This window comes from Coregonus clupeaformis, chromosome 31 (assembly GCF_020615455.1).
Source record: "Coregonus clupeaformis isolate EN_2021a chromosome 31, ASM2061545v1, whole genome shotgun sequence".
In the NCBI taxonomy this organism is placed as follows: domain Eukaryota; kingdom Metazoa; phylum Chordata; class Actinopteri; order Salmoniformes; family Salmonidae; genus Coregonus; species Coregonus clupeaformis.
The window spans coordinates 27,335,637-27,351,776 of NC_059222.1; the positions used below are offsets into that span (position 1 = coordinate 27,335,637).

At 42.6% G+C, this 16,140-nt stretch overlaps 1 protein-coding gene across 2 annotated transcripts in view; it reads right to left on the reverse strand.

The window, feature by feature from the left end:
- LOC121547347 (protocadherin-15-like) overlaps positions 1-16,140 on the reverse strand; it is a 225,215-nt gene that overhangs the window by 17,657 nt on the left and 191,418 nt on the right. For both annotated transcript variants that reach the window (XM_041858563.2, XM_045209824.1), the window contains 4 exons: positions 8,438-8,547; positions 6,770-6,910; positions 5,025-5,152; positions 77-295 (listed from right to left, as the gene is read on the reverse strand). In XM_041858563.2, coding sequence (XP_041714497.2) covers positions 77-295; positions 5,025-5,152; positions 6,770-6,910; positions 8,438-8,547 — 598 coding nt within the window. The remainder of the gene's footprint in view (positions 1-76; positions 296-5,024; positions 5,153-6,769; positions 6,911-8,437; positions 8,548-16,140) is intronic.

The following is a 16,140-nucleotide window of genomic DNA, read 5'->3' on the forward strand; positions in this document are numbered from 1 at the left end:
TCAGGGCACAGCCACAGAAATAGAATGACTATAACAGACATTCCCATTCAATTCTATGGGAACAGGACAAACTCACCACCACCTCTGCCTTGCTGCTCAGCCCCCCCTCGCCGTAATTGTCAGTGGCGACCACTTCGAACTTGAAGTAGGAACGTCGCATGTTCCTGTACATAATGGCAGTCTTGATGACGCCGGTGTAGGGCTCAATGACAAAGCCGTCCTTGCCGTCGGTGGTGGGGGGGATAATAATCCTGTATTGCATGGAGCTGTAATTCCCTGTGTCCTTGTCCAGGGCCTGAGACACAGACAAACACAGACACACAGAGTCAAAGGATTTAAGAGGTTCAAACACAGCAGCGTCATCAAAAACAACAACAACAACACAACATCCAGATACAGATCAACTCATCCATCGAAAATAAAAGAGCAAAGATTTACTTTTAGAGCAGTTGTAGTTCTAAATTATTGCTGTAGGGGGAGTCTTTGAGCTGCGAGCCACAGTCTAACAGAGACAATGCTGTCAATCTGCCCAGCTGATTTCACTGTTTGCCTCGTTGCTCTGCAGTGACATTGATTTATAATACCTTTCTATGACTGGGACTGAGTGTGACCGCACTGTGCCCTGCCCCGCCGGAGTCATTAATACAAATTTGATATTTTCAATATTCTGCAAGACTCATTCAACTCAATCGTACACCTCAGGCTAACACTATATATCTAAAGGTTCTTTGGTAACAGACCAGACCAGGAAAGAACACATCAGTCTATGAATGCAGAGTGAAAATGTGGCACAAAGACAGAGCAAGCAGAGAAAGGAGAGCCTTTGACTGTATTCTGAAAGAAACCCCAACTGTGGATCTGATTTGAGGCTGATTTGCTGAGAAATCCTTCGAAATTGGATTTGTTCTTTGCAGAGATTCCTCTTTGTTCTCCTATATGTACAGGGACTTATACTAATTATCAGAACAATGTGTCCTTCACAGACAACATCTCGCTCAGACAACGAGACATTATTTATTTCTACAGTGCCACTTCTCACTTCTGTCTCTCGCTCTCTCCCCACATGAAAAAATACTATAGTATTCACTGTAGTGTTTTTGCGGACTTTACTGTAGTATTCACTGTAGTGTTTTTGTGGTCTAAAGTCTGCAAAAACACTAGTATTTACAGTTAACTATAGTATAAAGACTGTAGTAAAAGAAAACTGTAGTATACAGTATACTATAGTAATTAATGTAGTGTTTTGCGGACTATAGTATTTACTGTAGTGTTTTTGTGGACTGTAGTATACTGTAGTATTTACTGTAGTGTTTTTGCAGACATTACTGTAGTATTTACTATAGTGTTTTTGTTTTATTATCTTTGACATAGAAGTGGAGGCTTTATCCTTCAGGAAACCTGCAGGAAAAATACTATAAGAGCAACATTTCCTTAACCTTTAGGTTGGTAGTACTAAGGACTGAATGGATAGTTCAGAGCTTCTGTTCTTTTCTATAACCTTTAGGGAACACAATATGGTCTATATTTGGCATGTAGGTTTCTCACTTATGAGTGGCACAAATTACGACATGGGGGAGGGGAATGGGCAGGGTATATGCAAATTAAATACTGTAATATTTACTATAGTTAAAAAAGTGTAGTGTTTTTGCGGACTGTAGAGTTTTGGCAGACATTACTGTAGTATTTACTGTGGTATTTACTGTAGTATTGTACAGTATACTACAACATTCTATAGTAAGTACAACACATGATTGAGGGATACTACAGTGTGTAGTATAGCATTCTACAGTATACTACAGTTTACTACATAATTCTATAGTAAGTACTGTAGTATTCCATAGTAAACTGTAGTATTTTTTCATGTGGGTCCATCTCTCCTTTCTTCAGGTTGGCCACCACTCCACAAGGGTTTAAATTCCCTCTTTCTCCCTAAAAAACTATTTAAAGAAGGATTTCAAAGTAGATTAGTCTAATCTTAGAGATACTGAGCGGCTTTTACAGAAATCCATATTCAGATCTGCTTTGAATTTCCTATTAGTTAAGCAACAGGGAATAGGTATGAATACTAAAGATGAAGATATTGACCCTGATGATGAGTGAAACACCTGAGAAGTTGAATGATACCATTAGGAGATGGAACCAGTGGGAGTCTCAGCTCAGTAAATCTTTGACCCAGTAATTCCATTACCTCATGGTCGAAAGGATTATCTCTCTTTAGAGGCTCCTGGCAAACACGTTTGTAACTGTGTGCTCTGCACTAGCCTGATTGGAGCAACAACAGTCTTGCTGCCTACTCCAGTTGCACACAGACATGGTAGAGGCAGATACAGACAGACAGACAGACAGACAGACAGACAGACAGAATAAGGCAGGCAGACAGACAGACAGACAGACAGACAGACAGGCAGGCAGACAGACAGACAGACAGACAGACAGACAGACAGACAGACAGGCAGGCAGGCAGGCAGGCAGACAGACAGACAGGCAGGCAGACATACAGTGGGGAGAACAAGTATTTGATACACTGCCGATTTTGCAGGTTTTCCTACTTACAAAGCATGTAGAGGTCTGTAATTTTTTATCATAGGTACACTTCAACTGTGAGAGACGGAATCTAAAACAAAAATCCAGAAAATCACATTGATTTTTAAGTAATTAATTTGCATTTTATTGCATGACATAAGTATTTGATAAATCAGAAAAGCAGAACTTAATATTTGGTACAGAAACCTTTGTTTGCAATTACAGAGATCATACGTTTCCTGTAGGTCTTGGCCAGGTTTGCAGACACTGCAGCAGGGATTTTGGCCCACTCCTCCATACAGACCTTCTCCAGATCCTTCAGGTTTAGGGGCTGTCGCTTGGCAATACGGACTTTCAACTCCCTCCAAAGATTTTCTATTGGGTTCAGGTCTGGAGACTGGCTAGGCCACTCCAGAACCTTTAGATGCCACTCCTTAGTTGCTCTGGCTGTGTGTTTCGGGTCGTTGTCATGCTGGAAGACCCAGCCACGACCCATCTTCAATGCTCTTACTGAGGGAAGGAGGTTGTTGGCCAAGATCTCGCGATACATGGCCCCATCCATCCTCCCCTCAATACGGTGCAGTCGTCCTGTCCCCTCTGCAGAAAAGCATCCCCAAAGAATGATGTTTCCACCTCCATGCTTCACGGTTGGGATGGTGTTCTTGGGTTTGTACTCATCCTTCTTCTTCCTCCAAACAAGGCGAGTGGAGTTTAGACCAAAAAGCTCTTTTTTTGTCTCATCAGACCACACGACCTTCTCCCATTCCTCCTCTGGATCATCCAGATGGTCATTGGCAAACTTCAGACGGGCCTGGACGTGCGCTGGCTTGAGCAGGGGGACCTTGCGTGCGCTGCAGGATTTTAATCCATGACGGCGTAGTGTGTTACTAATGGTTTTCTTTGAGACTGTGGTCCCAGCTCTCTTCAGGTCATTGACCAGGTCCTGCCGTGTAGTTCTGGGCTGATCCCTCACCTTCCTCATGATCATTGATGCCCCACGAGGTGAGATCTTGCATGGAGCCCCAGACCGAGGGTGATTGACCGTCATCTTGAACTTCTTCCATTTTCTAATAATTGCATCAACAGTTGTTGCCTTCTCACCAAGCTGCTTGCCTATTGTCCTGTAGCCCATCCCAGCCTTGTGCAGGTCTACAATTTCATCCCTGATGTCCTTGCACAGCTCTCTGGTCTTGGCCATTGTGGAGAGGTTGGAGTCTGTTTGATTGAGTGTGTGGACAGGTGTGTTTTATACAGGTAACGAGTTCAAACAGGTGCAGTTAATACAGTTAATGAGTGGAGAACAGGAGGGCTTCTTAAAGAAAAACGAACAGGTCTGTGAGAGCCGGAATTCTTACTGGTTGGTAGGTGATCAAAAACTTATGTCATGCAATAAAATGCAAATTAATTACTTTAAAATCATACAATGTGATTTTCTGGATTTTTGTTTTAGATTACGTCTCTCATAGTTGAAGTGTACCTATGATAAAAAGTACAGACCTCTACATGCTTTGTAAGTAGGAAAACCTGCAAAATCGGCAGTGTTTCAAATACTTGTTCTCCCCACTGTACATCAGTTGTCTTGCTACGGCTCATCATTCTGCAACAGAGCATGAGATGCAAAGACCATCCAGCGGGTAGTGATTAGGATTATAATGAAAGGTGCCCTTGTGTGGGCGCTGTGCCACTCAGCCTCTATAGTCTGCGCACATCACCTCACTCACACACACACACACACACACACACACACACACACACACACACACACACACACACACACACACACACACACACACACACACACACACACACACACACACACACACACACACACACACACATACACACACACACAAACACACATACACACACACACACATCCACTGTCTCAGTCTGAGTACACACCCAACAGGTGTCACAGTGGCTTTAGCTACAAAAGGTGCGAAAAACAAACACATGCTATTGACAGGCGTTTGGACATTTGTATGTGAGAGCCTCTACGGCCTTAGCATTCTAAGAATTGCTAGGGGTGTCAGAAAGTCTCAGAGGTTTGAGCCTCCAGCTGGTAATGCATTGTCAACACGGGCCAAATAACAGTTCTCCCAGGATTACAATTACAAAACTCTGCATATAAAATGCAAACACAGATAATCACTCAACCAGACACATTTTTGGGCATAAAACGTTTCTATTCCTTTGGCTGGTTGCATTGTGTGGAGGAGTGATCGTGAAATGCGTCGCCTATATTTGAGGATTTTTTGATAGTTCCATTTTAGAAAAGTTCAATTTTAGAAAATAATGGGTTGTTCTTTTAAGACATCAATTGCACTATCTAGAAGTGGTACACTTTGGCTGCGTTTAGACAGGCTGCCCAATTCTGATCATTTTTTCACTAATTGGTCTTTTGACCAATCAGATCAGTGCTGAAAAAGCTTTGGGGAAAAAAACAGAATTGGGCTGCCTGTCTAAACGCAGCCTTTGTGTTTGAAAAGAGCTGGATGTACCTGAACTTGTAGTACAGAAGTGAATGTCTTGGCGTCCTCTGCCACTCCTCCCAGGTACAAGGGTTTGGTAAAGACAGGAGGGTGATCATTCTCATCCCAAACATCAATGAACACCCTCGCTGTGTTAGCTGCAAACAGAGGAGAAAGAAACAAAGAATTCAAAATGAACCCCAGAGCAAAGGTGAATCTCATTTGGATGAAATAGAAATATACAAAACTAGAGGGTATGTCTAAACAGCCTAAATGTGCATCATATACAAAACAGGAAGTCTACAATTCACTGCCAATACACTGATTTAGACATTTGACCAATATAGTACAACACTGCATTGCGGTTGGTCATTTCTCAAAGTAAAAAGCCACATCCTAAAGGGCTACAACTGCGCCGAGGGAAGTTGCCAAATAAAATGCCATACATCATCTGACAAAATGCTCTGGGACCGACCAGGGGGACAGTAGAGTCGGCACATTTCTCGTTTATCCCTGCCAGGATGTCCAATGTTACAGCGGATGACAACACTAAACGGGCAACAACAGGAGAGTACCTGCTGCCGCAATGCAACACACACAGACACGCATGCAAATAAGCACCCCTGTTGAATCAGTGATGTGGCTCTAATCACTTGAACAAAGTGTCTTCATTATACAGTTGATGGTGGCCACCTACATAGCCAAACACAATGGGGAGTACCCATCCCCTCTAGACCAGCCATTTAACACGCTAACTCCTCCAGTGGGATGAATCAAACAACATCAATAGCCCACCCACGATGATACTCCAATGGAACAAGTAATCTATTGCCATTGGGTCTCCTCGATCATGTTTGCTGCTGCCCCCTCTCAGCTTGAATGACACATACATTTACATCATTTAGCAGACGCTCTTATCCAGAGCGACTTACAGTTAGTGAGTGCATACATTTTCATACTGGCCCCCCGTGGGAATCGAACCCACAACCCTGGCGTTGCAAGTGCCATGCTCTACCAACTGAGCTACACGGGGCCCATTAAGAGAGGGGGAAATGCAAAAATTCTTAGTCAATTGAGTTTGAGTAAAGAAAAACATGCAAAATCTATTACAAATTGTAATACAAAAAGCTCTATCTGTGCATAACATACAGCAGTGACTATGTCTACAAGTGTTTCATTTAGATGTAATGGATAACAGCGCTATTGGAATCAAATTGATTTGAGTGATTGTTTCTGCATATTGAGGAGACATGATGAGATTGGCAAGAAATGAATTACTTGTTTAATCTGCCACACGAACCAGTAACTGCTTAATTAAAATGTCTCCTCTGCAGCAACTCAGCATGATGTTGACTAATCAGAAAACGAAATAACGTGAAAGGATGAGGCGTGTTTTTAGTCTTTTGGAAAAAGCAAAGATTGGAAATAATTTATAGCCAAATGCCAGATACACATTTCTGTTACAAGAGAGAGAAAGAGAAAGATGGTAGAAACAAACATTTGAATTACTCCAATTAAGGCCGTAAAAAGCTATTTGGCCGACTATTGCCTTCAGTTTTTAAACCACTCTGAGGCCATTACCCCAGAAGCTACAGAAGGCTTTTACTACTATGGCTGACCGTGTAAAACAACACATTTCACTGCAGCTATCCGGTGTATGTGACAATAAAACACACAAAAAGAAGAAGACTTTTAGCCCTGGTCAAAAGTAGTGCACTATATAGGAAACAGGGTGCAATTTCCCAACTGACAGTTTGAATGGTAGGCAGGCTTACACTTGGAGGGCGCTCTGAGATTGGAACCGGACACTCCCATGGAGTCAGCCTCCACTTTGAGGATGTAGCTGGCGTTGGTCTCGTAGTCCAGCAGCTTGGCCGTAGAGATCACCCCAGTGCGGTTGTTGAGCCTGAATACACCTGGGAGATACATTCAGATCAACAGAGTAGTGCTAGAGTCAGCACCATATCATATCAGTCCGGGGAGAGGAGGGAGACACGCATATCAACAGAGTAGAGCAGAGCTAGCACCATATCATATCATACTGTATCAGTCCCTGGGTAGAATGACAAGGGCATTCACCTTCCCAAATCCCACTGTGTGTAGTGTCAAGTGTTGAGGCACGACACCACAGAGCGATGACACTACACTGGAGAATCACTGAGTCACTGATTGTTTTTTGTGTAAGGCCTAATTGATGCCTTACACTGAAACGCATAGCTAGTACTCATCTCGCTCCCCTTATTTTCAGACATAAAAATTAATTCCCCCAGCACGCCATAAACTTTGAAATCCACAACAATGAAGGACACTGTCATTATCTTCCCGGTGCTTCTTCATTGAATCTAATGAGAGTTAAAAGTGAAACCAATTCCCTTTGTTTCCAAATGAATAAATGCTTCAGATGTAGTTTAATGTGAGGCTCAATATGGGGATGCAATTTCATATTTTCCCATTCTGAGAAGCATGAGCCCATGTTTTAATCACAGTGAGGATTGGTGGGAGGAGGGTAGGGTCTAATCATCCCTCAGGGCGCTTTTACATGGCAGTAACTCTGTCAGCGGACACTGACTAGTGCACACAAACATACACACACACTTTGGTAGACTTAGGGGCAAAAAATTGTGCAGTCTCAGGACAGATGGTAGTCTTTTAGGTGCTTTAGACCATGACTATGACGGTGTATACCTTATATTGAACATATTTTACATTACCCCTCGCTCAAGGCAAATGGTGAAATCATTCTGAGGAACGGAGGGTTGATAACTAAATGATGAGAAAGTAAGTGACTGACTAGAGCCATATAGAGCTGTATAGAGCTGTATAGAGCTATATAGAGCTGTATAGAGCCATATAGAGCTGCACAGAGCTGTATAGAGCTGTATAGAGCCATATAGAGCCATATAGAGCTGTATAGAGCTGTATAGAGCCATATAGAGCCATATAGAGCTGTATAGAGCTGTATATAGCCATATAGAGCTGCACAGAGCTGTATAGAGCTATATAGAGCCATATAGAGCTGTATAGAGCTGTGTATAGCCATATAGAGCCATATAGAGCCGTATAGAGCCATATAGAGCCATATAGAGCCATATAGAGCCATATAGAGCTGTATAGAGCCATATAGAGCTGTATAGGGCTATATAGAGCCATTTAGAGCCATATAGAGCCATCTAGCGCTGTATAGAGCCATATAGAACTGTATAGAGCTATATAGAGCCATATAGAGCCATATATAGCTGTATAGAGCTGTATAGAGCCATATAGTGCTATATAGAGCTGTTTAGCGTTCCATGCATGGCTCTGTGAGTGACCTCATCACTACTTTATGTTGTTTATAGTGTGTCAGAATAAATGAGTGGTACTATCACTGCTGTATAGAAAATGACAACATGGCCTTTGGAACTAGGTCAAAGGTATAGTGTAGGTTATAGTATGCTACTCACCTCCCTCGTTGCCCTCCACTATAGAGTAGATTATCGTTTGATTGACAGCAGCAGCCAGTATGACCCCGACCACCTTCCCCACCTCAGCCATCTCACTCACGGGGGGAAACCTGGAAGAAAACACACACACACACACACACACACAAATAGATCAGACACACAGATGAGACACACGCGTGCGCACACGCACACACACACACAAACACAGACACACACATCAATGACACACCAATGGGAACACAAATTGATACTGAATAGAGCTCCTCTCCAATGGAATACTGAATATTACCCCATTCTTCCAGGCCACATGTTAGCTATTGATCTCTCCCAGCGCTATAATCCACATTCTAATACCGCACTACTGTTCATACTAATACCATAGGCACAACCTCTTGAGGTCCTTAAGGGTATTTTCATATTTGCCATTTAATCAGTGACTGACTTTCTGGCAAATTAGAGCCATTAATTTACCAATAAAGTGCCAGAGAGGAATAAGCAACTGCAGGACAATGGTCCTTGAGGTATGGAGTTGGGCAGCCTTGCCATAGGGCATGTGTTTTATTCCACTTCCTCAGACTTAAAACTGGATCTGATGTACTGTAGTTGGAAAAGACAAGCAGCAAAAACATCCACTTATATACAGAGGAGTTGGAATAAACAGAGGAAAAGCAGACAAACTACCCACTTACTTTTCCACAGAGAAGTGTCCTCCTAACCCAGGATATGACTGACTGTGGAGCAATCTTGTTTAGAAATAATTTCTGCGTGATATGGTGAAATAACACTGGCAGAGATCCTGTTATTGCTTTGCCAAATAGCTTGATTATACATACTCCTACATTTATGTCATTTAGCAGACGCTCTTATCCAGAGTGACTTTACAGTTAGAGAGTGCATATATTTTTTTTCATACTGCCCCCCCGTGGGAATCGAACCCACAACCCTGGCGTTGCAAGCACCATGATCTACCAACTGAGCTACACGGGGCCGTGTACTACTTGGCACTGTGAAATCTCCCAAGTCAATTTCATTTAATTAAATAAACTCAATTCATTTGGTCTCTGATCACAGCTGGTTCACCTCAAAAATATTGGTAATATCGGTGATGAGACAGCCTACAGGGAGGAGGTCAGAGACTTGGCAGTGTGGTGCCAGGACAACAACCTCTCCCTCAACGTCAGCAAGACCAAGGCGCTGATCGTGGACTACAGGAGAAAGAAGGGAGAGCACGCCCCCATCCACATCGACGGGGCTGTAGTGGAGCGAGTCGAGAGCTTCAAGTTCCTTGGCGTCCACATCACTAAGGACTTAACATGGTCCACACACACCAGCACAGTCATAAAGAGGGCATGACAGTGCCTCTTCCCCCTCAGGAGGCTGAAAAGATTTGGTATGTGCCCTCAGATCCTCAAAAGGTTCTACAGCTGCACCATCGAGAGCATCTTGACTGGCTGCATCACCGCTTGGTATGGCAAATGCACCACCCTCTACCGCAAAGCACTACAGAGGGTGGTGCGGATATCCCAATACATCACTGGGGCCGAGCTCCCTGCCTTCCAGGACCTCTATATCAGGAAGGCCCGGAAAATGTCCATAGACTCCAGCCACCCAAGCCATAGACTGTTCACTCTGCTACCGTCAGGCAAACGGTACCGGAGCATCGGCTCTCGGACCAACAGGTTCCGAGACAGCTTCTACCCCCAAGCCATAAGAGTGCTAAATAGCCAGAAGACTGCTAAATAGTTAATTAAATGGTGACCCGGACTATCTGCACTGACCCTATCTTGCACTGACTCTATGCACACTCAAAATACTATATTTACACACTAGTACACTGACACTCTCACACGTTCACATAAACTACATACGCACACACACACACACACATATCAATACAACACAAACACACATAATAATAATATGTCATTTAGCAGACACCTTTATCCAAAGCAACTTAGAGTCATGCGTGCATACATTTTTGTGTATGGGTGGTCCCGGGGATCGAACCCACTACCTTGGCGTTACAAGCGCCGTGCTCTACCAGCTGAGCTACAGAGGACACACACATACACACTTCTACACTCATCATATGCTGCTGCTACTCTGTTCTTTATTTTACTCTTATTATTATCTATCCTGATGCCTAGTCCCTTTACCCTGCCTTCATGTACACATCTACCTCAAATACCTTATTATTATCTATCCTGATGCCTAGTCACTTTACCCTGCCTTTATGTACACATCAACCGCCAATACCTCGTACCACTGTACATTTATCTGGCACTGGTACTCCCTGTATATAGCTTAATTCTTGTGTATTTTATTCCTCTTGTGTTACTATTTTTATTTTTATTATAATTGTTTTACTCTGCATCGTTGGAAAGGGCTCGTAAGCAATAATTTCACAGTAAAGTCTACACCCGTTGTATTCGGCGCATGTGACAAATACAATTGTATTTTATTTGTCTATGAGACTACAGTACAGTATGCACATTTTACGTATGGGAGGGTTGAGAGATTTAGTGTGAGAGGACGTAGAGTGTTTTGTCCTACATGGTGAATGGTGTTAACTAAGGACATCTATGTAACTTGTTGTGACATTCTATTGACAAAGAAGAATATGACAAGTGCACAGAATATTAATGTGAATCATCTTGGTCATCGTGTACTGTTTTCACAAGCTATATTATAACTTGCAATAAAAGATGGAAATTACAAATTGCCATGCATTCTTAGCCCTTGGTGACCTCAAGGGCTAAGAATGGTATGCCATTATTAACACAATGGCATACCACATCACCCAAGGACAGTTTATCACTGTATTTCTGTAGTTTGTTATTGGTAAAATTTCATGGCCTGAGATCACCCTTCTGTAAATCAGAATCATGTCGTCAAGGCTGGGAATGTCATCAATTGCCAGAGTGACAATTACGCCTCCTGCACTTAATGGTATTCATAAAAAAATATGTTCCGTTTCTCTGGCCTCTTTGCTAACCACAAGCTGCATGCTAACAGTAACAATGTCTCAGAAGAACACAAACACCTCCTGTATGGTAATATGGCTGGGCTCAGGAATATTGCTCTGACCTGCATGCTAACCAATACCTTTCTATAGTCAGGAGCTGACATTGTATTTCTGATGGGTTGTTGTTCTTAGCTTTGGTAGCTGGGCTGACCGTTGGTTCACAGTGATACTGCCTCATCGCTACTTCCAACCCATCCCCATCCTCATGCTCACACCTTCCTGTGTGTCTGCCTCCCTCCTCTCTCCCTCAAGGTCTCCACGACAACACGGGAGCTGCCTACCGGGAATCAGTCGCCACATATTTCATGACACGGTGGGCATGTCACAAACACCAACCCTTCCCCTACACACACACCTACGACACACACACCGAGACATACACACCGACACACAAGCACACACACACACACACACACAAACTTCTATCCTCCACACACACACATACTTCTATCCTCCACACACACAGAGTGCTCCACCTCACACATCCCCAGACAAAATCATCCCCACAGAACCAGCCTCTCTTGGAAGGAAGGAGGATATTACTGAGAGTTGAGCTCTAACGCCTTTTCTCCTCCAGTTATGAGGCAATTGGATTCCTAGGGTGGCAGTGTGCGAGACGAGTCGCACTTAGACAACACACACACAAACTCAAGTTTTTTGTTATGCAAGACCATGCTGAAGCAATGGGCACTCAGTAGCTCATCCCCCCCCCCAGTAATCCCCCCTGACATTTCCCAATCAGCCGCTCCTAGCTGCCAAGTGAGTGGCGAGTGCTGCTCTGTTTGCTCAGATAACACAAGAGGATGCTCGGTTTGCACAGATAACACACGAGGATGCTCATCTCTTCCCCTGGCTCTGACACAGCTCTAATGGCCACTCCACATAAGCAGACGGTTAAGTGTGAGAGACTAATGAGGTCCACAGAGCAATGCCGTATCACAGCTAACCCCGTTCCCCCATACATTCTCTGTATTACCATGCTGTACCTACAATCTGGAGCATGGAGTGCAGGCTATGGCCCCTCGTAATAACTGTAGGAATGTTAAACCGCCGAGCTTATGTAGCTTTCTGGAGGGATTGTAATGGAATGTTTGTGTTTTGAGTTGTTTTCCTCAGTGTTGTTAGTCGGTCTAGGAAATATGCAATAATGAATCAAAAATCTGCTGCACATACAGTGCCTTCAGAAAGTATTCACACCCCTTTACTTTTTCCACATGTTGTTGTGTTACAGCCTGAATGTAAAATGGATTCAATTTAGATTGTTTGTCACTGGCCTACAAACAATACCCCATAATGTCAAAGTGGAATGACGTTTTTCAAGATTTTTACAAATTAATAAAAAATGAAAAGCTGAAATGTCTTGAGTCCATAAGTATTCAACCCCTTTGTTATGGCAAGCCTAAATAAGTTCAGAATTTGCTTAACAAGTCACATAATAAGCTGCATTGACTCAATAATAGTGTTTAACATGATTTTTGAATGAATACCTCATCTCTGTACCCCATACATACAATTATCTGTAAGGACCCTCAGTCGAGCAGTGAATTTCAAACACAGACTCAACCACAAAGACCGGGGAGGTTTTCCAATGCCTCGCAAAGAAGGGCACCTATTGGTAGATGGGTAAGAATAAAAATAAAGACATTGACATTCAATATCCGTTTGAGCAAATTGAAGTTATTAATTACACTTTGGATGGTGTATCAATACACCCAGTCACTACAAAGATACAGGGTTCCTTCCTAACTCAGTTGCCGAAGAGGAAGGAAACTGCTCAGGGATTTCACCATGAGGCTTTAAAACAGTTATAGAGTTTAATGGCTGTGATAGGAACTGTGCAGAATAAAAATATTCCAAACATACATCATGTTTGCAACAAGGCACTAAAGTAAAACTGCAAAAAATGTGGCAAAGCAATTAACTTTTTGTCCTGAATACAAAGTGTTATGTTTGGGGAAATCCAATACAACACATTACTGAGTACCACTCTCCATATTTTCAAGCATAGTGGTGGCTGCATCATGTTATGGGTATGCTTGTAATCGTTAAGGTCTGGGGTGTTTTTCAGATGACCTGGTTCAGTCTGCTTTCCACCAGACACTGGGAGATAAATTCACCTTTCAGCAGGGCAATAACCTAAAACACAAGGCCAAATCTACACTGGAGTTGCTTACCAAGAATACAGTGAATTTTCCTGAGTAGCCAAGTTGCAGTTTTTACTTAAATCTGTTTGGAAATCTATGGCAAGACTTGAAAATGGTTGTCTAGCAATAATCAACAACCAATTTGACAAAGTTTGAAGAATTTTGAAAAGAATAAGGGGCAAATGTTGTACAATCCAGGTGTTCAAAGCTCTTAGAGACTTACCCAGAAAGACTCACAACTGTAATCGATGACAAAGGTGATTCGAAGATGTATTGACTCAGGGGTGTGAATACTTATGTAAATGAGATATTTTTGCATTTCATTTTCAATACAGTCATACAGTGGGGAAAAAAAGTATTTAGTCAGCCACCAATTGTGCAAGTTCTCCCACTTAAAAAGATGAGAGAGGCCTGTAATTTTCATCATAGGTACACGTCAACTATGACAGACAAATTGAGAAAAAAATTTCCAGAAAATCCCATTGTAGGATTTTTAATGAATTTATTTGCAAATTATGGTGGAAAATAAGTATTTGGTCACCTACAAACAAGCAAGATATCTGGCTCTCACAGACCTGTAACTTCTTCTTTAAGAGGCTCCTCTGTCCTCCACTCGTTACCTGTATTAATGGCACCTGTTTGAACTTGTTATCAGTATAAAAGACACCTGTCCACAACCTCAAACAGTCACACTCCAAACTCCACAATGGCCAAGACCAAAGAGCTGTCAAAGGACACCAAAAACAAAATTGTAGACCTGCACCAGGCTGGGAAGACTGAATCTGCAATAGGTAAGCAGCTTGGTTTGAAGAAATCAACTGTGGGAGCAATTATTAGGAAATGGAAGACATACAAGACCACTGATAATCTCCCTCGATCTGGGGCTCCACGCAAGATCTCACCCGGTGGGGTCAAAATTATCACAAGAACGGTGAGCAAAAATCCCAGAACCACACGGGGGGAACTAGTGAATGACCTGCAGAGAGCTGGGACCAAAGTAACAAAGCCTACCATCAGTAACACACTACGCCGCCAGGGACTCAAATCCTGCAGTGCGAGACGTGTCCCCCTGCTTAAGCCAGTACATGTCCAGGCCCATCTGAAGTGCATTTGGATGATCCAGAAGAGGATTGGGAGAATGTCATACGGTCAGATGAAACCAAAATATAACTTTTTGGTAAAAACTCAACTCGTCATGTTTGGAGGACAAAGAATGCTGAGTTGCATCCAAAGAACACCATACCTACTGTGAAGCATGGGGTTGGAAACATCATGCTTTGGGGCTGTTTTTCTGCAAAGGGACCAGGACGACTAATCCGTGTAAAGGAAAGAATGAATGGGGCCATGTATCGTGAGATTTTGAGTGAAATCCTCCTTCCAACAGCAAGGGCATTGAAGATGAAACGTGGCTGGGTCTTTCAGCATGACAATGATCCCAAACACACCGCCCGGGCAACGAAGGAGTGGCTTCGTAAGAAGCATTTCAAGGTCCTGGAGTGGCCTAGCCAGTCTCCAGATCTCAACCCCATAGAAAATCTTTGGAGGGCGTTGAAAGTCTGTGTTGCCCAGCGACAGCCCCAAAACATCACTGCTCTAGAGGAGATCTGCATGGAGGAATGGGCCAAAATACCAGCAACAGTGTGTGAAAACCTTGTGAAGACTTACAGAAAACATTTGACCTGTGTCATTGCCAACAAAGGGTATATAACAAAGTATTGAGAAACTTTTGTTATTGACCAAATACTTATTTTCCACCATCATATGCCAATAAATTCATAAAAAAATCCTACAATGTGATTTTCTGGATTTTTTTTCTCATTTTGTCTGTCATAGTTGACGTGTACCTATGATGAAAATTACAGGCCTCTCTCATCTTTTTAAGTGGGAGAACTTGCACAATTGGTGGCTGACTAAATCCTTTTTTCCCCACTGTACAGTCAATACTGTCATTATGGGATATTGTTTGTAGATGCGTGAGGAAAAAAATCAATGTAATCCATTTTGAATTCAGGCTGCAACACAACAAAATGTGGAATACGTCAAGGGGTATGAATAATTTCTGAAGGCACTGTAAAAAATGTGGCTGAGTGGCTACCTTTGGTTCATACATGACATTACAGGGACTGACTAACATAAAAATGCAACAAACTGAGGAAAATAAAGAAAAAAAGATACTAACAACGTAACTTCATGATGAAATCTAATTGTCATCTCTTAATCTGATCTTCGTAGCCTACTATATCTCATCCTTTGATCTTCTGAAGTGCAGTGGGGAGATAACATGAGGGATGGGAGCACATCTGCAACACTGATATGATCATTTTTCAAAACCCACCGCAAATATTCAATGGATGATAAAACCCACATTTAATCCAGGTCTTGAATAAAACATGTGGCTTTTATTCAGGATAATCATATTAATCCACTTGAATATAAATGAATCAGAGCAGTCTACAGTCATCACAAAGCCAGGGCCAAGTGTGCTAAGACCCTGTTTTAAATCAACAAATGTAGTAAATAGCTTCAGTTTGCTA